Source organism: Ambystoma mexicanum, chromosome 11 (assembly GCF_040938575.1).
Source record: "Ambystoma mexicanum isolate Mex_15411 chromosome 11, UKY_AmexF1_1, whole genome shotgun sequence".
Lineage (NCBI taxonomy): Eukaryota > Metazoa > Chordata > Amphibia > Caudata > Ambystomatidae > Ambystoma > Ambystoma mexicanum.
Genome location: NC_090934.1, coordinates 1,238,118,572 through 1,238,141,854, shown reverse-complemented (window position 1 = coordinate 1,238,141,854; position 23,283 = coordinate 1,238,118,572). Strand labels below are relative to the sequence as shown.

At 45.8% G+C, this 23,283-nt stretch overlaps 1 protein-coding gene across 9 annotated transcripts in view; it reads left to right on the top strand.

The window, feature by feature from the left end:
* The window catches only part of NEO1 (neogenin 1), a 1,161,518-nt gene that overhangs the window by 330,625 nt on the left and 807,610 nt on the right, over nucleotides 1-23,283 (top strand). For all 9 annotated transcript variants that reach the window (XM_069624609.1, XM_069624607.1, XM_069624606.1 and 6 more), the window contains exon 2: nucleotides 4,081-4,398. In XM_069624609.1, coding sequence (XP_069480710.1) covers nucleotides 4,081-4,398 — 318 coding nt within the window. The remainder of the gene's footprint in view (nucleotides 1-4,080; nucleotides 4,399-23,283) is intronic.

The following is a 23,283-nucleotide window of genomic DNA, read 5'->3' as shown; positions in this document are numbered from 1 at the left end:
ATTGCTCCCTTATTCTAAGTGATTGATTAATAATTGTTTTATCAAGAAACCTTGTGTGTAAGAGTTTATTTGAATACTTGTCATTGTGAATCTGTGTAACTCCCCTACAGCTCACATTATCATCTCTTGGGATAAGCCTGGCTGCTCCACACGCTACCAACCTGTGTAGTGCAGTCTTATACCAAAGGTTGGATTTCTATTGCCAGGAGGTCAGGGTTGTTGTAGTGCACTCAAAGGGTGGTGCATACAACCTGCCTAACACAAGTTATATAAAATGGTTGTTGGCTCTGAAAGTGTTTTGTCTCTAGAAATAGTCAGTGCCCTAAAACTGCTATAGTTCTATTTGGGATAGATCACTGCAATTGGCTTTATCAGAGTGTCAAATTTACTTAAGCGTTTTGTCTCGTGTGGATGATTTTAGGAATGTTGATGGCAGTTCCTGCTGTTGTATTGACCAATATTGAAATGGCCCCAATAACTCTCCTTTCGAGGCTTCTTGATTTGTTGGCATTGGCACTCGTCGGGGAGTGTTTCGAAACGAAAATCCAAGAGGCAATAAATGCACGTCCCTAAACTGTTAATCCCAAAAATACACCGGGAACAGCACATCCTGACTGAGAACTTTACAAGCACCTCTTTATCTGCATTGCGCAAGCTGTGTGGGTAGCATAAAATATTCTACTCGCTTGTGTGCTGCTGACAAATTGGGAAAACTGCCTACATGCAGGAGCATGTTTGTACTTACTTTTTGTTAGTCCACTGGCTGTCAGTACCTGAGTCAGGGGCCGGGAGGGATAGCTCGAGGGCAACGCGCTCGCCTTGGAAGCAAGACGATGCAGAGCAACACAAGTTTGGTCCCTGGGCCGGTGCTTAGAAACCTCTGGGTATCAAGCGCGTTATAAATAACTAATTACAATTGCAAAATGCGAGGCAACACTTGTGTAGTAGATCATTGGAATTGTCTGAGATAAACCCCCACCCACTCCCCCTTGACTCAGATCGCCAGTGCTCAATTGTCCACGACGGCAACCCTAATGCTAGCCAGTGCTTTTTCATTAGGTCAGCCCGTCTTGGCTGTCATACAGTGTTCACCTACAATTAATTGCCAGTCGCTTGACTGATCCAATGCCGGTGATGATGTTAAGGTTATACACAGTGGAATTACCTCGGCCCATTGTCCTCCTCTCCACTTCACTGCATAAGCACTGGAACCGAACCGCTCTGCTCTCCGGTAGAAATTGAATTTTAATTACCACAATGCCCAAAGTAAAATTGGAGATGAAAAGTTGAGCTTGGCTTAGAATGGAGAATGATAGCAAGTGATGCTCCTGCGGCGGTGCGTTAACATGCTGCCTTGGCATTACGTTAGTGGGATTGCAAACCTAAATGCTCTCCATCAGTGATGAGTTTCCTCTGTGGAGGGTTGGGGGGGGGGCAGGGAGTATTGAGACGACACACCTAGTCCTTTCCTCAACATGGACATTTTTCTAAAACTGGCTACTCGAAGCATGCACAGACACTTCCTTGGTGGCAGATAGCTCTAGCTCTCCCACTTCTCAAATTGTGAAATCACTTTAAATTGAGTGCCATCATTACTGAGGGGGGGATTAAGTTATTTTGGGAGCCTGATGAGCCAAAACTGATGCAGCCAGCCCAACTGGTAAGGGGTGTATCGGCTACTTTTGCTCCCTAAAAGGAATAGGCAAATACTCCCAAAAAATAAAAATGGAGTACAAATATTCTGAACAAAAAATAGGAAACAGACATGTAGCCATGTGCCCCTGCTTTCAGACTGAGCACCATGGGATATGTTTGGACTAGTAGTGCATCTAGTACCACAGGAAGATACTCCTATTATTACTGCCTGATCGAAAGAAGTAAACCTGTATCTTTTGATGTCCATGAATAACTAGGTGCAAAGAAATTATTACAAAATCATGTTTTCCAGTTAAATCATATATTTACTTGCATACAAAATACTCCCGTTTTGAATTTTACTTAAAATTTTACTCCCTAATCTAATCATTTTACTCCCAACTTTAAAAAATGGGGAGTAAAATACTCCCACTTCCAAATCTTATCTGGAGCACTGGATGCAGCATTTAAACAGTTGGCCCAGTCTGCAAAATCGAAGGCTCAAAGGGGCTATGGACTAAGTATACATTTATCATCAACATTTGTATTGATTATGTGAGGATTGGAAGATGTTATCTTTGCAGGAACTGGTATTAGAAGGGATTGTGCAAGCAGGGATCTTATTAAGATCAGAACCTGTGAAAAATGTGTGATTTCTGCTTTTCATGAAGAACGCGCACTAGATTGGATTGAGGAGTAAGATGGCTAGTACACTCCAAAGCTAAGGCCACAGATTCTCTTCCTACACATGGCACACTTTATCATGTGCAAATGTCCTTGACCAGCAATAGATGAGGATTTCGGAGCATTGTGAGGCAACCAAAACACTACAACATTTTCATATTCCAATTCTGCTAGACTAACCGGGTGTGAGCAGTAGCATGGTGTTTGGTGATGTGGAAGTGACAATGGCAGAATAAACTAACTTTGGTCTACTGTTGAAGTAGGTTGTCAGCTTGGATCCAGATTCTGTTTGTCGGGTGACATGCCTTTCGGATCCCTATGGACTCTGGAAAATGCATGACTATTTTCTTCTAGCAGTGCAATTAATACCTCAGAAATCTGCTGCAAGATGTGATTTCTTGAACATTGACACTAGTACTTAGACATCTTCTTGGGCCTCTCATTTGGTCAGATTTCTGTGAGTATACATCACTGCCGGCTCCAATGCAGAGAACCCTGCTGTGGTGTATGGGTCAAATGATTGGAACTTCGAATAGTGTGGTGAAAATATATAGGACATAGTGATTCCAACCTCCAATTCTGCCAGGATCGGCCCCAACTCTGTGCAATTCCCACCCTCTATTTCCCCCTCCCCGCCCATATTCCACACACCCAAGACTACATGGCCTTCCGCAAAGCTCTAAAAATCTGGCTGTTTCCATAATGTTGATTAAGACCATCTAAGGCCGCTGAGATCGTGCAACCTACTGTTCAAGGAGATGCCAAGCAATGACGCCACTGACTGCGACAATCAAGTCACGAATAAGTTCACTCTGAACGCAGCAATCGCAAATGTGTAATTGAACTACAGAGTAGTGGGCTTGTAAGAACAAAACCTCCACCCAGACACTCCCCTCTCATATAACTTTGCTCACTCTTTCCTGTACACCAACACACAATAGAGCGCAGCTACACCGCTCAATCAATTTTCAGCCTAGCTGCTCACATACAAACAATACCCCACGAACACCTCAACGTTCTGCTAGAATGCAGCTATACCCCACGAAAATGAGCCTAGCTGCACACATGCATCCTACACAGGCCTAACACAGCCAGAACCTAGTCTTGGTGACGAACCTCCAGATTGCACACATTCAACTGAGCTCAAATACCACCATACCTAATGCTAGGATGCATCTAACATCAGGCAATCGCATCAGCTGCGCACGTAATTGGTGCACCTTATAACACCTTACACTCTCGACTGACCTGGACTACGGTCCCAGAGGGCGTTCAACCCACTAGGTCATACCAATGATATATAGAGCGCTATATACATGCCAAATACCATATAATATCATGAAATGTCACCATCATGGCTTTCTTTGGTTGTAAAGTGCTTACTGAAGTGAAACATATTTGGAAGCTGTCTTCAAGACACCAGGTGGGGAAAAAAGGGGGGAACATAGTTTGCAAGGTTTGATCTTCAGGGTTTTGTCAACCTTTAGTCCTGGCCTATTCCAATTGCTCGAATACATGTTTGTTGAATTCGTTTCCTAGAATTGTTGGAATGTTGGTTGTAGAACTAAAGTCCAGTGCTGAAATCTATAGGCGGGCTAATGCCATTCTTGCTTTGGGGGGAGGGGGCAGGGGTGAGGGGAATGTACTCGAGACCAGCTGAGATTATATCAGTCGGGTGCCTCTGTGTGTCTGAACTGCCACCGTATTGTCTTGTTTTCTCCCAGTGAACGCGAGCTTATTCTTGCTTTTCTCTCTCTGCAGGTCCCACCATAAGGACGTTCACACCTTTTGGTTTTCTCGTGGAGCCCGAAGATACAGTGGCTGTAAGAGGATCTTCTGTGACACTAAACTGCTCTGCTTACTCAGAGACACCGCCCAAAATTGAATGGAGGAAAGACGGGACTTTTTTAAGCTTGGGCTCTGATGACAGGCGCCAGTTACTGCCAGATGGCTCCCTGCTTATTAACAGTGTTGTGCACTTCAAGAACAATAAACCGGATGAGGGCAACTACCAGTGTGTGGCCACGGTGGATAGCCTGGGAACCATTGTGAGCCGGACAGCCAGGCTGATGGTGGCAGGTACGTGTTACATAAAAGGGTTCTTGCTCCACATTTGAGCTGAGGGCAAAGTGGAGCATGTAAACTGGCTGTTTTTGTTGAAACCCTTGTGGATATGGTCTTTCTCCTGAGCAGGAGTTTGCGCATCATTTATGGGTAACTAAAGTTGTATGCGTTCAGCAGGTGCAGAAAATGGAGCTGGCACATGGGAGCAGACATGCACGTTTTTCACTTTTAATGCTTCACATTCATTGCCTTATTTGAAGGTTGTTCCAACTTAAACGACTACCAAACTAGTACGTTGTCTGGTATGTTCACGTCCAGTTTATGATGGTCAAACAGGTACAGAATGCCCGTGGTTTTTTTCGCCAAGGCGAGCCTGCTCATTTTGCTGCCAGAGGAAATGTCCCGCGCATCCAAGGGCAATGCTGGGATCTTTGGTGGGTGTATTCTGAAAGAAATGGCATTGGACACTAGTTATGTCTGTGGCTTCATCGTCTGAGATGATTATTGCTTTTTTCAATGCTTAGTTGGAGGTGTGTGTCTGATGACCAGATTTTAAAGCTGTATTGCTAATTATTGGGGGAAATAGAAGTAGAAAGACAATTCACTGAGTGACTCAAAATGCAAAAGAAAAGCAAGAGCAGGCTTCAATTTAGGAAGCAGGCACCATATGGTTGTAATATCAATGGGGAGAACGGTGGTATTGAATGGTAGCGATGCACATTCCGACGACACATGGTGGTTGCATCTTATTTCTAGTTAGTGTGGAATCTGCAAGATATTTTAAATGGAAGCCACTTCATGAAGGAAGAAAAGGCCCCATTGAGTGGATCTGAGCTGGGGTAGATGGCCACATGATTCCCTGGAGTCTGATCATGTTTAAGGGAGGAGTGTTGTGCTACCCGATGTGTGACTGTGTAACTCATCCAGGATGATTGTGATGTTGTAATTTATTTTGCCTGTTTTCTCAATCTTATTTTTAAGTAATGATTTCAGCCCAATAGTTTCCAACTAAAAGTTTTCCTAGGTTTGAAGTCTTTACAGTTACCAGATCATCTCTAAATTACTTCTGAGTTGGCAGCACATCTGACATATTTTCTGTATTATTTATGACATGGGGTTGCAAGTTGTGTATTGGGTCATGCTTTATAATTGCTGCTTAAAACTACTAACTGTTGTTTATGCATGTCTTGCGGCGTGCATCATTCTTTTGTCCTTTGGAATTGAGGCAAGCGCATAAATTGGTATTCTGTAGATGATAGTATGATAAACTATGTCTGGTAGCAGAACGTGAAATGTTGGACACCCTGTGTTTGGCATTACAGGATCAGATGAATTTGTTAATTTAAGGGGTGGGTTGTCTGTTGTCGGGGATGGATATTGTAAACATTTTTCGATAAATGCCCAATTAGCTGCTAGCTAGCAATGACTGGATTACATTCAAGAATTCGGTGCAGGATTTGACACAATCGAGAGATTTGGAGGGTATCTATTGACTTGCATGCCAGCATGTCCTGGAAGATTGAGGCTGGACCTGTCCAGGCTTTCTGCTCGTAGATCGAAGCCCCCCTAGAATCAACAACGGGCCTGTGCTGGAAAGCAAAGGGTGGAGGAAACTGGGAACCTATATCGAAATGTGGTTCTTGAACTTGTAATGACTTCTATCTCTTGAATGGATTTACTTAACTGGTTTGTTTTACACAATCTCACACCACAATTTGGCACAAGAAACTGGCTGTTTTTAATCTGAATATTCTGTTTTATTTAACATAATCAAGAAATTAGATTGTCCTGTGATTTTTCAATGCTGTGGGTGCCACCCACAATATTGCACATAATGCAGGGAGATTGTCTACAGAAAGGAAACGCAACCTGCCTGCTGTTCTCTCACTGTTTTAATTCCAATTTGCACAAACATTAATATGTATAGAAACAAATATGAATAGCTTTTAGACTAAAGAAAATCCTCTCCAATAGAAACATACCAATTGACATTGGTTATTTTGGCTCCATGTATTTTCACTGTGGCCACTTCACCCATTTGCACTTTACTTATGCATTTTTCAGAGTAGTCTTTTTTGGCTATATAAAGAGTTATATGCATTTCTTTTTTTAATTTCTTTAAAAATTGTTGTGTTCCCCATCTAACCCACCTCAACCTTCCACCCACAATCCTCAATCACCTACCCAATACACAGAAAATGCAGCAAAAACGACCACGGTGAAAACTGCATACAGTGATTTTGATTCACAAAGACAAAACCATGTTTTGGTTTCTCAGAAACTATAGACAAGTGTTGGGGTCCGACAAATATATTGGCTAAACATATGACTCTTAATCCAGGACTGATTTAACGCTTAACATGTTGGATGCTATCTATGGCACACATGGTTTCTAGCCTGGTTATAAATTCAAGAATGTTTTGTAGGGTTGACAATTCTTCTCAAGACTTGGTTTCCGGAATTCTGTTTCATTCCCTCGCTTTTCTCTAGAAATCCGATCCGTGGTCTCAACATCGTAGTTCAATTTGTTAATTAAGGAATAGATTCCAGTTACTTTATTGACTAGGGCAGACACCAATAACAAAGGCTTGTGATTACACACTTCAATTCAGGATGTCTGTCCTCCGGAGATCCCAAATTGCTGAGGAAAAGCCCAATTTAAATGGACACTACCCATGATTTCCATTTTAATGATAAAGCACATACACCTTTTACTATATTCCCCCTTTCACTGACATATCTTATAAACTGTGCTCTCCCAAAATATTTTAATTACTCTCGGATTTTATTCTTGGGACATTTGTTTAAATGGTCTGGGAATATTGAGTTAACTTCTAGCTTCTTTCCCAAGACCGGGAGGAACATCATCCAGCCCTAGGCAACTCTGCCAGACAAGCTATTACTTTTAGTCTGTCTACTCGCAAGGTTTGAAAATGCTGTGACCTGGGCACTATTTAACTCTTGGTTGCAACAACACATAAGCCGGAGCAACAGCACACGTGGACTGACACCGATCCAATACCCGCACCAAAGCTCAGCACCCGGTGTACAGAGTTGAAGCTGCCAACAGAACACCACTCCTCACACTATCCTACTCCCTCTTCACCTTACTAACCCGTCCCACCTTATCGTTTACAGATCCGCCAGAGCGCCTGGGGACCAATTTTGTTGGTGACAGTGCGCGATACAAATACCTTAACATTTATAGCCTTGGAGAGCCTGGTTGATTTGACACCAGCTGCTACTTGGAGCTGTTTTTTATTTTTTTTTATTACTACTGGGGTTGTATGGTACCATACACACATACCTATGTGACATGACTGTGTTTGGAAATGTTTATAGTGGAGCACTAGGGCACATTCAAATGTATGCATATATGAAATCTGGTGGCCCGACAACACTATTTTTACTCAAGGGGGTTTCATCTACAATAGTTTAACTCATGGGGGGTTTAACATAAACATTTTTTTGAAGAACACTATTAGATGCTTGGTAATAAGCATGGTTTGCGGGTGGGCATAAACTTGCTCTACCATTCATGGAACCCTAAAATGCATGTTCTCAACTCCTGGGTTAAATGTTAAGTTTAGAAAAGAAGGTTTCTATGTCAAGACCAGAGTTGAGCTTTGTGCTTCTTTCTTTTAATCAACATAAACATCAGAAGCTCAGAAGGAAGATTTTAGCAAAGCGACGGATCACAGAAAAAACAAAACTTGCTTATGCGCTGAAATCCTCAGAGAAAAAGTTCAAATGTAACTAAAAATGTAACCTGGAGCTTTTCTGAACTCCATTTCCCTGAATCCTTTTTAAACTGAACTGTGGCCATGAAACATGTCAACCAGCCAATCCTGTATGCACATGGTCCCTCAAATGACTGCAGCTCTTCCTCCCTTTCCTTTCTTTGCTGCTCACAGCAAGAGGTGTGCAACTTTACTCCTTTTCAATATCTGGTATTGTGCATATTAAGTTTCTAGAGCCATATTGGTAATGTGCACCTTGCGTGGAGTACACACTAGAAGCTACATTGATGTAATATGGTACTTTAAACTTTACTGCACGTAGCAAATGGATTATTGCAGCGTGTCAGCTTTTCTGTCGGGAGGTCTGCTCTCCTTCTCCGAGTTCCGGTGCTCCAGGCAGGCTCCAACAGGGCTTCTGCCTCCTTTTCCAACACAGCTTGCCGTCGTGGTGCAGGAGAAGCCCTCAGGGGAGCTCGTGCCATCGGCTTCATCCCAGGAGGCGTGTCCTTGCTTCCTGCATGGGGAGCTCTGTGCACCTCGCAGGTCCTTTCCTTGGTACTCGGTGACACATTTCCTTCCTCTTTGAAGGGATATTAACGTTCCCAGAGCATCGGAGGTGCCCTGCATTACCTAAATTTGTTTTCCACACTTGCTCATTCTTTTGAAAAAGAAAAAAAAATGCAGGGAGTGAAATTTGCTCTACAGGACTCTGGGAAAACATATATGAAAAAAGAAAAGGCAAACTGGCAGCTGTGCCGCTAGCCGAAGAAGGCAGTGCAAAAAAAAGATACAGGAATACATTACTTCACAAGCCCCACTTGCCGGCATGGCACAGTACGACCCAGGAATGGTCAGAGGAAACGGGAATCTTCCCACAGCAGGATTTGGCCCTAGCGGCCAGCTTCAAGAGTCCTGTGATCCTCGGTGAGACCACAATTAAAAAGGCAGTAGCGGACATGCTGGTGCCCATACAGCTGCACCTGAACGACATGGGGGAGCACCTCGGGAGTGTCCCCGGCCTGAAAAAGAGCAATTTAACAGGGAAGTAAACTGGCTCGTGAGAGGGATACCTCTGACACCCCAATCTGCCCCCTCGCCCCCTGCCCCACCCACCTGAGTTTTACACAGCCTGCCACAGGGGCCCTCTGTCTTCACAAGGCTTAAAGCCTTTCTTGAAAGGAAGACCCCTTCTTCCCTTAGACCCTCTGACCCGGAGGAGGATAAACGGGGTCACAGACCCTTCAACCCGGAGGAGCAACAGGGCTCAGAAGATTGTTCACCTCAGAGGACCAGGATGATCTGTGGCCTAGCAAATCCGGGAATGCGGCAGGCCCCATTCTTAGTGGGAAGCAGCCTCTAAAGGAGCAGGTAGACTTTGAGCCAATGTTTGTCCCAGAGCACTTGATTCACCCCAGATCATCGGACTGGACTCTGTTTCCCCGAGCGGCGGACTAAAACCAGGCTGTGGCGGTCTGTAGACACAGCAGTCCAAGCAAAACTCAGCGCAGAATGCTACCGGCCAGACCTTCAAGGAAAAATGGCACTGGAGATGGACGCAATTTTATTACCTTTCTTGGAAACAACTGCAAATACTCTAAGAAAGCGATAGAGCCTGGAAAACCTGCCTGGACAAGGTTCTGGACATTACTGGTCTCCTCGCAAAGATCCTAGATCTATCAGAGGAAGCCACGGAGACAGAAAAGACAATAGACCCCTTCACCTTGTTGTGGTGACCCCAGAGGGCTCTCTGCCTTCTCTGCAATGCAAACTGTGCTATTTCAGCAGAGAGAAGGAAGGGCATCCTTATGAAAGTAGACCCGAAATGGGGGGGAGCGGTCTACTTCAGAATCCGTGTCGGACTCCCAGTGCCTCCTATTTGGCTAAACTTTCGTCACCTTCATTGCCTTAGACGAGGCCCAAACGTCAATCAAAAGGGTTTTCACATCAAAGTTTTTTTTTATAGGACTGGAAGAGCAGGGGCTGCTCATCCGGCCGTTATTCGTTGAGGAGGTCCCATCAAGCACACAACCCCCCCACTGGCAGGACGGTTCCGACACCACCTTACCCTCCAGAGAAAGAGCCACGGGTCGCAGCTGGAGAAGCCAGCGAGTCAGCACTGCAAACCATAGGTAGGGTCTCGGCTGCATTGTTCTGGCATCGCAAGTGGCGATAGGAGGCAGGACAGTGGGATGTGCCCAAGTGTGGTACTCCTTATCAGGAGATGCTTGGGTCAGGGACACGGAGGGGTTTCTAAATGGACTCTTTTTTTTTTTTTTGCAGAACCAAGCCAGTCACACCGCCCCCTCCCCATAGTGATGTTGGGCAAGGATAGCGTGGTGCTAGATGTGTAAGTGCATAGCCTACAGATGAAGGGCATGATTCCCCTGTCCAGATACAAGGGCGGATTTTTCAGCACCATCTTCTTAGTAAGGAAGGAGAAGGTCCATCACCTGATATCTAAAAGCCCTGAACGACTCTGTTCTCTACCGTCACTTCAAGATGCATGGAATTCACATGCTTAGGGACCTACTCCAGCCCGTAGACTCAGTAGTCTGACTCGACCTCAAGGACGCTTATCTAGCAGTGCCAATTTGTCCCCAGCACGTGAGGTATTTGAGGTTCACCTGGAAGGGTCTCGACTGGGCGTGCAAAAGCCTGCCCTTTGGCTCCCGTCGGCACCCTGGGCTTTGTCGTAGAGCAAAGCCCAAGTCAGACAGCAGGACAAGTCCGCTATAGATCTTCTCCATGGCCTGCGATTTATCAATTGGGAGGAGTCTTCCTTAGTCCCTTCGAGAAAGCTATAGTACCTAGACTTTGCCGTGGACACCCAAGACTGTCGGCTGCGGTCCTGCAAAGTGCATGACACGCGACAGGAGATACGCAGAGTATTGGAGAAGGAGACCATCTCGCTGAGAGAGCTAGCAAGAGTGATTGGCCTGCTATCCTCTTCCATTCCGGCCATATTCCTGGGGCTGCTCCACTATTGCGAGCTGCAGAGACTGAAGGGCCAGCATCTGAGGCGCAGTCTTTTACTCAGTGGCTAGTCCTAAGTGAGGATCGATCTACACTGGTGGCTAACACACAAGGAGGCCTGGAACGCCAGAGCTATCTTCGATTCAGCACCCGACCTCGTGATGGGATCAGATGCAAGCCGCACTGGCTGGGGAGTGAGATGCAGTCCGGTTGCTATGGGGGTGTGGGAGAGAATGGTCTCAGGAATTGGAGATGCAGATCTACTGCCTTCGAGCTTTTCGCGGGTAAACTGCTGTATACTACTCAACCTTATCAGCAGTGAGATATATCAATCTAGGCGACACCAGGTTGGGGCCTCTGGCAGAATTAGTCAAGGATTTTTCGGCACTTCTGTCTGCAACATCAGATCTCAGTGACGGCGGAGTACCTCCTTGGGCTGAGGAACTAAGTGGCGGATTGGCATTCTGTGCAAAGAGGTATTCCTTCGCTTGCAACGCAGATGGGGCCTTCTAACCAAGGATCTCTTCACTGCTGGGCTCAATGCTCGGCTACCAGTATTCTTCAGCTGGAGGCCGGCGGCAGACTTGTTCCTACAGAGGTGGGGCGAAGGAACTGTTCACTCTTTGCCCCTGTCTTCGCAATGATGGCAAGGACACTGCTGAAGGCCTGTCGGGGCAGTATGAGTTAGTGCTAGTGGCCCCAGTCTGGACCTCTCCGTCCTGGTATCCAGTCCTTCTGGAACTTTTAGCAGATTTTCCAATCCTACTACCGAGACTCTGGCTCTGGAGTAGGTCCGAGCGGGGAGCACCACCCCCTCCTTCAATGTGGGTCTCTAACCCTGGCAGCCTGGAGGATTTTAGGGCCAGAGGGTGACTCGCATAGAATTCGGGCAAGGCCATCTGCCTCATCGAGGAGAGCTGGGCTCCCGCGTCATCCAAGAGATATGCAAACTCTTTGGGTGCAGGGGCACGCTGGTTCTTTCAACTGGGTTTCCATCAAGTTTCAGCCCCTGTAGCTGAGGTTTTAAACTTCCTCGCCTATCTGGCGGAGCAGGGCTTAGCGTACAGGACGGTGAACGCCTAGCGATCTCCGCCGGCCATGACTAAGTGGAAGGGTCTCTGGTAGAGGAGCATCAACTAGTATGCAGGATGCTCAAAGGTGTCCGGTTGGCAGCGCCACCCCTGGCTTGTTGCAACAAACTCTGGTATGTGAATACCATTCTCAATCTATTTATCTCCTGGCCCTCTCTGGCAAGCTGACTACCCTGCTTTGTTTAGTGTCTTGCAGAAGAGTCTGCAACGTCGGGGGCCCTAGACCAGGTATACTCCCCAGACGGAGTGGTTTTTCATGTCTCTAGAACAACCAAATGTCATACAAGAGTGATAACATATCGCAGCCTAAGCAATGCGTGGTCCAGTGCCTGAAGGCTTATGAGGAGTTGAGCTCCCCCTTGTGGGCCGACCCTAGGTCAATTACTGATCACTGTCTGCAAGCCACATAGAGCAGTTTCCACCTTACACTATCTCGATGGGTACAATGGACGCTTGTGCAGGCCAGGATCAATGCCGCTTAATTTGGAGCTCAAGCTCTCAGGGTTGCCACGGCCTCCTTTCAGTTGGGGGGGGTCAGATTGGAGGACATCATGAGGATGGTTTAGCTCCCTCAAAGGAGATCCATCCAATGCAAAATCCAAAGGTACCTTTTAAAAATGTCCTCCTACTTTACTGAAGTATTTGGCAACCGATAATCTCATGTTCTGGAATAAAGGACGTATCCCCCAACTGTAGATGGTCTTTAAAAGATTCTGAGTCTTAAAACATTTGGTCTTCTACTGTGAGGACCTAAACAATCGTAGATTATGTTTTGGGCGTTTCATGCACAGTACAGGTTTTATATTGAGAAGTTTTATTTAAAAGTAAAGGTTCTGGATTCAGAATAGATGAATAAGATATATATTACTTTTAAGAATACATTTTGTGACGATTTGGTATGTTATTTTAAAGGCTATTTATACTGCAGACTATCACCACCCGAGTGGTCCCCAAGCGGAGCTGAAAAGCAAGGGGGGGTAGTATAAGTTGGTAGGCGTTAGCTGGAAAAGGCTCCAGAGAGCTGTGATGTGCTGTTGGCAGCTTCAGTTTAGTTTACCCTGTTTGCTGAGCATGGGTATGATTTATTTATTTTCTTAGGTCGGTAACTGTTGTGTGAGGCTGTGTGGTTTGTTTCGTTGCTGTGGTGTAGTGAAGTGTACGGATATGGTTGTGTTATGTTTAGAATTTGAGAGGTGTGAGCAGAGGGATGAGATTATAAGTGGGGTTGGTTAGCCGTGGCGCTCCATCATACTTCCTATGCTGTAGCCACCTGTGATATGCGTCCCTGCTAGTGTTGCTTATGTGGTGCTCATGGGGGACGGGGATCTCCCTTTAGTCTGTCTAGGGGTATGTTATGCATTGTTTTTAAGTCTTTTTTTTAAAAAAATTCCATTGCTTCTGTACATGAATGGCCTGTGTGGTTTTTATTGTAAACCATAAACACAAAAAAAGAATTAAAAAAAAAATGCAATAGTTACTCTTGCAAAGTCTCTTCTAAAAGCAAATCGGTCTCTATATATTTGCTTAATGTTGTGCAATATGTGTTGCAGATTGTCTTAAAGGCCCTGATCGCCTACTTGATGATCTCCCCATAAGTTCTTGAAAGCTCCGATTTTGTAGTTCGCTTTAAGTCAACCATGTAAATTCTGAAGTTTTTTGTGGCACTAATGTTGAAGTGGTGGGATGGAATCAGTTGGCAGAACATGGTTTCTAATGGTTTATAACCTCCCACGGATTCCTCATCCTGGATATATTGATATCCTGCTTTGCAGTCTCAGATTTATATTTCTTCGACAGCAGGGGGCACCACGCAACATCAATGTCCCTCTGCAGTTACTATTCCCGATGCGAACATGTCTATGGTGGTAGAAGTAGTACGCACTGCACCCTGTTGCTTTAGTTCCATTTTTTCGCATGCCCGGCACGCTCTTGCAGTGGTTCGACTCGCATCCGTGATTTTTCCGCATGCCTGGCACGCTCTTGCAGTGGTTCGACTTGCCGTCGTGATTTTTTTCGCATGCCTGGCACGCTCTTGCAGTGGTTCGACTCGCATCCGTGATTTTCTTCAAACACTGTGCTATTAAGTTTTTGTATTTTATTGAATTTATATAGCCCTTTAATCCAAAGTGCTTTACATGAGAATAAGCAAAAAATACAACAAGCATAAGATGGCAAATGAATCACAACTGAAACAGTATAAGGAACAATTTACAATATTGCGGAGGTGAGAAGGGAGTGGAGAGGGACAGGTGTGCGAGGGAATGGGAGCTATTAGTGGAGGTAAGGGGGAAGGCAAGAAATTGTGAGGAAGAAGAGAGGAAAGAGTAAGATTAGATAACAGCTGGGGGTGGGGGATAGAAGGGAGTAGAGAGGATGGAGAGGGTAAGGAAGAGCAGGAGTAAGAGGTGAGGAATGAGGCGGGAGGAGAGGAAGTGAAGGGTGTTAGGGAGGGGAGTGGATAAGATTTTAGAGAAGAGCGAAATGCAGGGGAGGAGGGAGAAGAGCGGATGTGGAAGGGGAGGCGGTTCCAGTGGAAGGGAGCGAGCAGTTGGAAAGAGCGGAAGCGGAAGGCGGCACAGGGTGGTGGTGGAGGAGAGAGTAGGAAAAAATTAGCAGAGCGGAGAGAACGAGAAGGGGTATAGAAAGTAAGAGAGGAGAGGTGGGGGGGGGCAAGACCATAGAGGGATTTGAAAACAAGACAGGGGAATTTGAGCTGGGAGTGAAAAGGGAGCCAACCTAGAGAGGTGAGAGAAGAGGCGATGGAATCAAGAGGTGAGAGAAGGCGAATGGAGCAGATGGCAGAGTGGTAGACATATTTGAGTGGGGAGAGATGAGAGGAGGGGAGTCCAAAGAGAAGGGAGAAACAGTAGAAAAGTCTGGAGAAGATGAGGGAGGTTAAGAGTTTAGTAGCGTGAAAGGTCAGGAGGGGTTGAAGTTTACGAATGTTGTAGAGGTGAAAGCGACCAGATTTTTGAATTGTCACAATGCCTACGCTGAAAACATGCTTCAAGAGATGTGAGAACTGTGATTGGAAGGTGTTGATCATTGATTCACACAGGATTTGTTTCTGGTGCCTCAGCGAAACCCATGAAGGTCTGCCAATCGATGACCAGTAAGGCCTTGAGAGAGAGAAGGTCGACGCTCGCCCGAGGTTGGTCGAAGTCTGTTGTCCACCCCTTCAAAAAGAAAATCCTCTGAAGGTAGGAGATCTACCAGAGATACATCTCTGAAAAGGTCCATAAAATGATCCAAACATTCTAAGACATCGCGTTCCGGGAGTAATTTGTGTCACTCTTCGTCTTTGAAGAAGAAAAGTAAGAAACTGTCATTGTTACTCGCACTCCTCACCTGATAGACGTCCGGTACGTTTTCCCCAGAAGACCACCTCTGCATCTGAAGGTTTGAAATATTTTGGAGGTATTGAAGGTGGCTCAACCAGGCCCCTTGAAAGGGCCTAGACGGCTGTTGATCCCACGGTGTTCTCCAAGACCGGCAGGGAATTGATTAAAGCTTTGACCCGCACTCCTAAAATCCTGAGTCGGAAGACCTCCAAGTGGCATCGACTGCTGAGTTTGCATCGAAGCAATAGGCTTCAGTTACCCCCTCGTCAAAGGAGTCGAAGACTAAAGATCGTTTGACGTCGACTTCAAAGTATAACCCTTGGTTGAAGGCGATTTCTTTAAATCCATCAGACCCGTTTTCAAGGAGGAAGACTAGTTTTGTTCCAGCTGTGACTCCGCAGAAATCAATTCTTCTGGAAGACCTAATCTCATAACTGAAAGACATCAGTGGGCTAGATACCTCCCTTGACACTCCAGATGTAAATTTTCATACAAATGCAGCATATTGGACTGTCATGAACAGGGTGATAGTCTCTCGGATGGGGTTGTCGTGCAAAGGACATTTCTCGGGAGGAACTAACGGGCATCTTGGACTAGGGCCCTCTTAAGGAGCCTGTGCTGCCCTTTCATACAGCACTGAAGAACCCAATAACATCTTTGGAAGAAACCAGCCACTATTCCTTCTTTTAATAAGGAGTTGGTGAAAAAGTACAAGCCTTCCTCTCTAGACCCCGATTTTTCTTTCCAAGCACCCCAGAGAGTTTAGGTTTACAGGTGGCTACTTCAACTTCCAAAGCCGCAGCTTATGCTACCAGCTCCCTTAGATAGGGATGCGCGTTATGATGCCCTTGCAAAAAGGATCTTTTCTCCCGGAAGCATGGCATTAAAAGCGATCAATGCATCATGTGCTTAGGAAAATATAGTTACACATTATGGAATGTGATTTCGCAAGCAGCAGAGAATATTCCAGAAGGGTAGTGGAGAGGGACTTATTAAGCTGATAAATGACAGAAAGGAGACTTCCTGTCTGTCTTTACTATCCGGATTCGATGCTTCAGACTGTGTTGGAAGATGCACAGGGTCTAGTGCTGTAATCCGATTATTTGCATGGCTACGCAAATCTGGGTTTGCCTCCAGTGTTCAATCGAGGATCCTAGATATGCCCTTTGATGGGTCCAATTTATTTGGGCCCAAGGCAGACAGCGTGGGAAAACTACAGGGTTCCAAGGCTGTAGCAAAATTGTTGGAGGCAGTGAGCCACAACAGCATGGACCTTCACAAAACTGGAGACAGTGGGCCTTTCGATGCTACTCTTCTTTCAGCCAAAGGTCAGACAGTACAAAAACAAGGACAAAGAAGGTTTACATGTACCCCAAGAGGTTGTTGAGGAAAGACTGCCCAGGCAGCAACCCCCTCCTTTCCCTCGGCCACCACCCCAAAACCTCTCCAAGCACTTTGTTCACAAGACTCCAGTGGGAGGAAGATTGATCCAGTATCTGCAAGAAAGGTGCACCATTACTTCTGATGCATGGGCACTACAAACTGTAGCCCAACGGCACTGCCACCCATTTCTGCAGACTGCCAGATTGTCCCCGGAGCGAACGCTCTAATCTGTATCCAGGTCGGCTTATCTCACAGGAGATGCTCTCCCTTTTTGGGAAAGGTGGCGTGGAGAAAGTATCTGTAGCAGAACGGTACCAGGGTTGGTACTTCAGCTGTTTCCTGGTCCCCAAGAAAGACATTTGATTGAGACCCATCTTGGACCTGACACACTTGACCAAGTTCCTCAAAGGCAAAATTCAAGATGGTCACTCTTTTGTAGGTCCTCCAGTTACAGGACTGAATGTTGTCACTCTATCTTCAGGATGCTTACATTCTGTGCTTAGGATGTATAGGTACATAAAGGTGCCTAAGGACCGCCATTGGAAGTTCTCTATATCAATTTGAGTTCTGCCTTTCGGGCTCACCTCCGCCCGAGGGTTTTGGCCAAGTGGATAGTGGTGGTGATGGGGAATCTCAGGGGAGGATTTCACATCTTGCCCTACATAGATGTCTGGGTGATCGAAGCTCGTTCTCCCGAAAAAGTAGTTCTGGACCATCTCAGCAGCACCTGCCACTCCCTCCATAAACTGGGCTCCTGCCTCTACTTCAAGAAGTCCCAGGTGACATCTTTTCAAAAGCTTCAATTTATTGGAGCAGTACTGCTGGATTCATTTCATCAGGGCAGTCTTCGCCTCTCGAGTTGATGGTGCCTCTCGAGTTGATGGTGCCTCTCGAGTTGATGGTGCCTCTCGAGTTGATGGTGCCTCTCGAGTTGATGGTGCCTCTCGAGTTGATGGTGCCTCTCGAGTTGATGGTGCCTCTCGAGTTGATGGTGCCTCTCGAGTTGATGGTGCCTCTCGAGTTGATGGTGCCTCTCGAGTTGATGGTGCCTCTCGAGTTGATGGTGCCTCTCGAGTTGATGGTGCCTCTCGAGTTGATGGTGCCTCTCGAGTTGATGGTGCCTCTCGAGTTGATGGTGCCTCTCGAGTTGATGGCTCAACATATCTTGCAGATGGTAATGAGATTTCAAAACACACAATATACCACCATTCGACTTTGAGGTTGCTGGGTCTCATGGCATCCTGAATTTTCCTGTTGCCGCAGGCTTGTCTGAGGATGAGGTCCCTCAAATCCAAATGGTCACAGTTCCCAGGCAGGAAGAGACCTTTAGATCCTGAGCAGGGTAGCACAGGATCTCCTTTGGTGGGCCTGCAAGAAGAAAGTGATGATAGTTGAACCTTTTTGGCAACCGTGGCCAGAGATAACTAGTCACAAATGCCTTTCTCATGAGATGGGGAGCAGACATGAGCGAGCAGACTTTGGTCCCCTTCAGAATCAAGACTACACATGAACCTATTCGAGTTGAGGGCGATCAAACTGGCGCTGATGTCATTTTTGTCTTGCATCCAGGGAAAGAATGTCCTGATAATAAAGGACAACACTGTGGGCCCGCATTAGCTCAATAAAAGGTGTGGGGTCACTACCACTGTACAAGGAGGCAATGTAGCTTTAGTTTTGGGCTCTACAAAACAGGATCATTCTGTTGGCTGTTCATCTAGCCGGGAAATGGAATACAATGGCGGGTGCTCTGAGCAAGCAGAGCATGATCTCCCACGAGTGGGAGTTGGCTCCAGAAGTCCTCCTAGAGATCTTCGCCCTCTCGGGAACCCCTCAAGTGGATCTGTTCCCATGCAGGATCGGCAGGAAGCACAACCTCTTCTGCTCCAGGGAATTGCCTCATAGAGGAGCTCTGAGAGACACGTTTGTGGTAGATTGGGAGTTTCCACTCCTGTATGCATTTCCACCAGTCCCTGTCCACCCTCATGCCATCAGGAGATTGAGGAAGTTCGGATATTGATCTGGATTGCCCCAGGTTGGGCCAGGAGTATATGGTAGCCAGAAGTTCTAGACATGTCATCTACCCTCCATTCCTTCTTCCCCAGAGAGTAGATATACACTCGCAAGAAGGGGAGGCCATCTTCTTAATCCAGGAATCGGAACACTGGACCTTCACGCCAGGGTTCTGAGAGGCTAAAATATAAAGATTCGGACCTCCTAGAAGACAGTAAGGAAGTGTTGCTTTCGGCCAAAAGACCGCAACAAAAGTCCTATAACGCTGCTGTTGGAACAAGTTTTGGAGCTGTTGTAGAGCTAAAAGATCTAGGTCCATTGTGTTACACTACACCTGCAGTGCTTTCTTTTTTATAGCACCTAGCCCATCATGGGATGCAGGTGGCTATCATTAAGGGATACTTGGCGGCGTTCTCTATATTGAAACACACGCTGGAGCAAGGCTCTTATTTTGAGTTGGCTATTGTGGTACAATTCCTGAAAGGACTGAAAAATGCATTCCCACCAGTGCCTTTCCTGGTTCTGTCCTAGGATTTGAATTTAGTACTTACTTTTTTAATGGGTGTGCCTTTTTGAGCCATTTAATTCCTGTCCTCTCTGATTATTCTGCAAAACCATCTTTTTACTAGCCATCTCTTCTGCTCGCAGTGTTAGTGACCTACAGGCCTTATCCTGCAAACCACTATTCACAGTATCCACTACGGAAAGTGTCATTTGGAGGGTTTGTCCATCCCTTCTTCCTTCACAATGTGGTTTCTGAATTTCATTTAAAGGAGAGTTCCGGGACTTTTTTTTTATTGTCCCTACGGGTCGGCCATGTGTTTGTAAGCATAAATCGGTAGATCGTAGGAAACTTTCCTATGGACCTTACCCGACTTTTCGCCCCTTATCGCACTCGAAATCAGCCTCCATTTTGTGATAATCCTATCATTCCGCCGCATCGACCTGGCTCACCTGCCTTTGCGGCACTAAATCAAATCCCCCGCCCCTGAAACAGACTTTATCAAAACATTCATATTCCCCGCCTCTATCCGTGACGTGACTGAGCTGCGTAGGCAAACGCGCCCAGGCGTCTTCTACGCGACTCCACACAGACCCCGGAAATCAACACAGATCAGCTCACAATACTGCGCGCCACAATTCGGAATATGAAACTGTACTTTGAAATCAAACCGCAAGATTGTACATTTGGCAAAGTACGTTTATTGGACATCAAATGTTTAGAGAATATTCAGCGATTTGCATTTTTATTTGCTCACGTTCCAAAAAGTTCGTATTGAGGAACGCGATGGTCCTTTGCTGTACACAGGGTCTTAGAGCATCTCACAATACAGCGCCACAATTCGGAATGTGAAACCGTGGTTTAAAAGCAAACGGCAAGATTGTACATTTGGCAAAGTACGTTTATTGGACATCAAATGTTTAGAGAATATTCAGCGATTTGCATTTTTCTTTGCTCTCGATCCAAATTAGTTCGTCTTGAGGGAAGCGATGTTCGTGTGCAGTACACAGGGTGTTGGTTTACGATAAAAATAAGCTCTTCGGTCGCACTGATAATCGCATGGCTGTTCCAACAACGAGGCACTAGGCCACCACAACGGTAGGTATGTTGCATCTAACCGTTAGTACCGCATAAGGGCATACTTGTACTTGGCGATCGTCCCATAAAATGGTCAGGGTGGTAACGTTGTTCACGCGGAGAAGCAACTGGCGGCTGTAGAAGCCGTCCGCCGGTGTCTGGTACTCGTGACACAGACAGTAGTGAATGATGTACCTAAAAACATAAAAAATGAAATTAGTCTCACCATCAGATCCTTATTAAAATTATTCATTTCATAGCGAGGACAGCGCTACTGGGTGTACACAAGTGTTTAAAGGCGTGGCGAGGCATGGAGGGGGGGGGGAGTGGAGTACAAGGTAAGTAGCATAAAATAATAAATAAATAGGGCCAGCTGGTGGCAAGTGCAAGGTAAGTGCAGAACAAGTGCTGGGAAGGGGGGGCTGTAGGATACTGAGACAGTCCCCCAGTGCAGGGGTTGACAGGGAGGCAGTGCAGGTGGAGAGTGGAAGGGCCCAGGACTGAGGTCGCAGACAGTGGACCAGTTGTAGCAGGGGAGAGGGAGAGAGAAAGCAGAAGCAAAGAGGAAGGTTTTGAGGTGCTTCAGTAAAAGCAGATGTTTCTCCTCAAGATAGTGCGCGGTAGAAAACAATATGCCACATAGAACGAACAAGTACAACTGAACCCGTCTTTAAAGCCACTGTATAGTAATGAAATTGCGGTATAAACTCATCAAAAGTTACTTACATTATATTTGCATTTTCCATTGTGTCTCTGTGTAGGGCAGACCCGAAACACCACTCCTTCTTTGCCGACGTTACTTCTTCTAATGAACGTGGCTCATCGTTTCGTTTCTGAAATTTTATTCATTATCTTTTCTTAGTCTTTCAGGATGGTCCCGGCCTGTCAAGGTCAAATCACAATAGAACCTTATATTGGGTCGTGGGCCGTTCCGCCACCCGAGCAAAACATCAAAGCAGCTGACCTTCACTTTGAGCGAGCACACATTTCTAGTTAGCTGCAGTTAGTTTTAGGGACATCTTGTCTGCGTGCCTTTTTTTTTATTGTCCCTATGGGTCGGCCATGTTTTTGCAATACGGAAACATTCTATAATTTTTGTAAAAATGATTTATATTACTGTTTGGTTTAATTGCAATGGGCCTGCAACATGAGGAGACTCGAGAGAACAGACAATCAAATTACAATCATTTAAACCGTGATGTGTATTTCTCAATGAGCTCTGCTTTAGGTGGACATGGAACAGAGGCAATGTTGGGTGGCAATGCAGTTGTCCCCTGCATAGGTTCGTTCACCACTCCATGTATGTGCCTATCGAGGACATCTACGATAAGTCTCTCAATAAACTCATATTGCATATCCTCAAACACTGGTTTGATCACCCATTGTTTACTTCTTTTAGTGAAGGCCTTATTGTAGCGAAGCGTCCCTAAAGTTCCGGTCGTCCTACTTTGTTGACGGCCAACATTATGGTTATGTGCCAAGACCGCTAGAAGAGTCCGATTTTTCATGCCTTCCATGCCAAAATGCAATCTTTTGGGCCTGTACTTTAGGCACATATTGTGGAACACCTCCAAATCTCCTGTGTGGCAGAATTCCGTGAGTCCCCTCAAATCTCTTGTTATAGTTTTATCAAATACAATCTTTTCAATGGCCTTGTGAGTGGGTGATGAAGGAATCAACCACTTCTTCTTCCGTGCCTCCTCTGTGGACAAATGGCCATGTTCACATTTGTGGAAATGCTCATTTGTCGACCATCGATGTACGTTGCTACAGTGCAACATTACTGACCGCCATTTTTCCAGTAGAATTTCCAACGACCCTTCACATGTTTTTGAGCTCCACCAAAGATGGTTGCTGATTGACTTGGACCACTGTGAAATACCTTGCATATCTTTTTTTTTTCCTGCAGCCGACAATTTTTTATTGATTGTTTTTGCAAGATGCCATACGTCAAATTGGTGATTTATATTTTTGTACTCTTCTCTCATTGTCTTGGCAATTGAAACGTGTCTGTCCGTGGCTATCAGGTCGATCACCATTCCCCGCGATTGTAGTTCTTGCAATGATGCTACAAAGCCAACTTTCTCCATGGCCACTGAGGATGTACTTTGTGACACCTGCACGACCACCGAACTCACAATTTTCTTACTTTCCATGTCCTGAAAGTGGTAGGTGCAGTACTTGGCTGAAAATCCTGGGCTGTCGCACTGTCCATCACCGGCTAGCCTGAAGCGTTTGCCCGCGAATGTACTTTCCATTGACATTTTTTCCATTCTCCAAGCTTCGCTGATGGCTGGAAATAGATAATCGGTTTGGTATTTGTAGAACTGACTTTTCGCAATGAAATGGATTCCCACAAACTGAAAGAAATACTGTAACTTTTTAAAACTTGAACCACTAAAAAGTGCGGCCGCTGCACAAAGTAGATTGCCTGCTGGCAGTTGCCCCAGCATGGGTTGTGCAGACCATGCGAACGGATGATATTGTGTACAGGTGGCATGTATTTTAAGGTTAGTGCCTCGAATTGCACGAGTCACATTAATCAATGGCTCCCCACATACTTCCCCACCAACCGAATGCCCACATTTCATCATCATAATAATATCCATCAAACAGCTATCGAATACAATGAATTTGGCCTCTTTCCTTATACTGTCACTCTGCATCCCAGCTGGTTCGGCCTGTAACGTTGAGGACATGTCACTCGCATGAAAGGTACAATCTCTGATATCGTCTTCCGCTATGCTGAGTGATATTGATGGTGTTTCATTGTCGTCCACGTC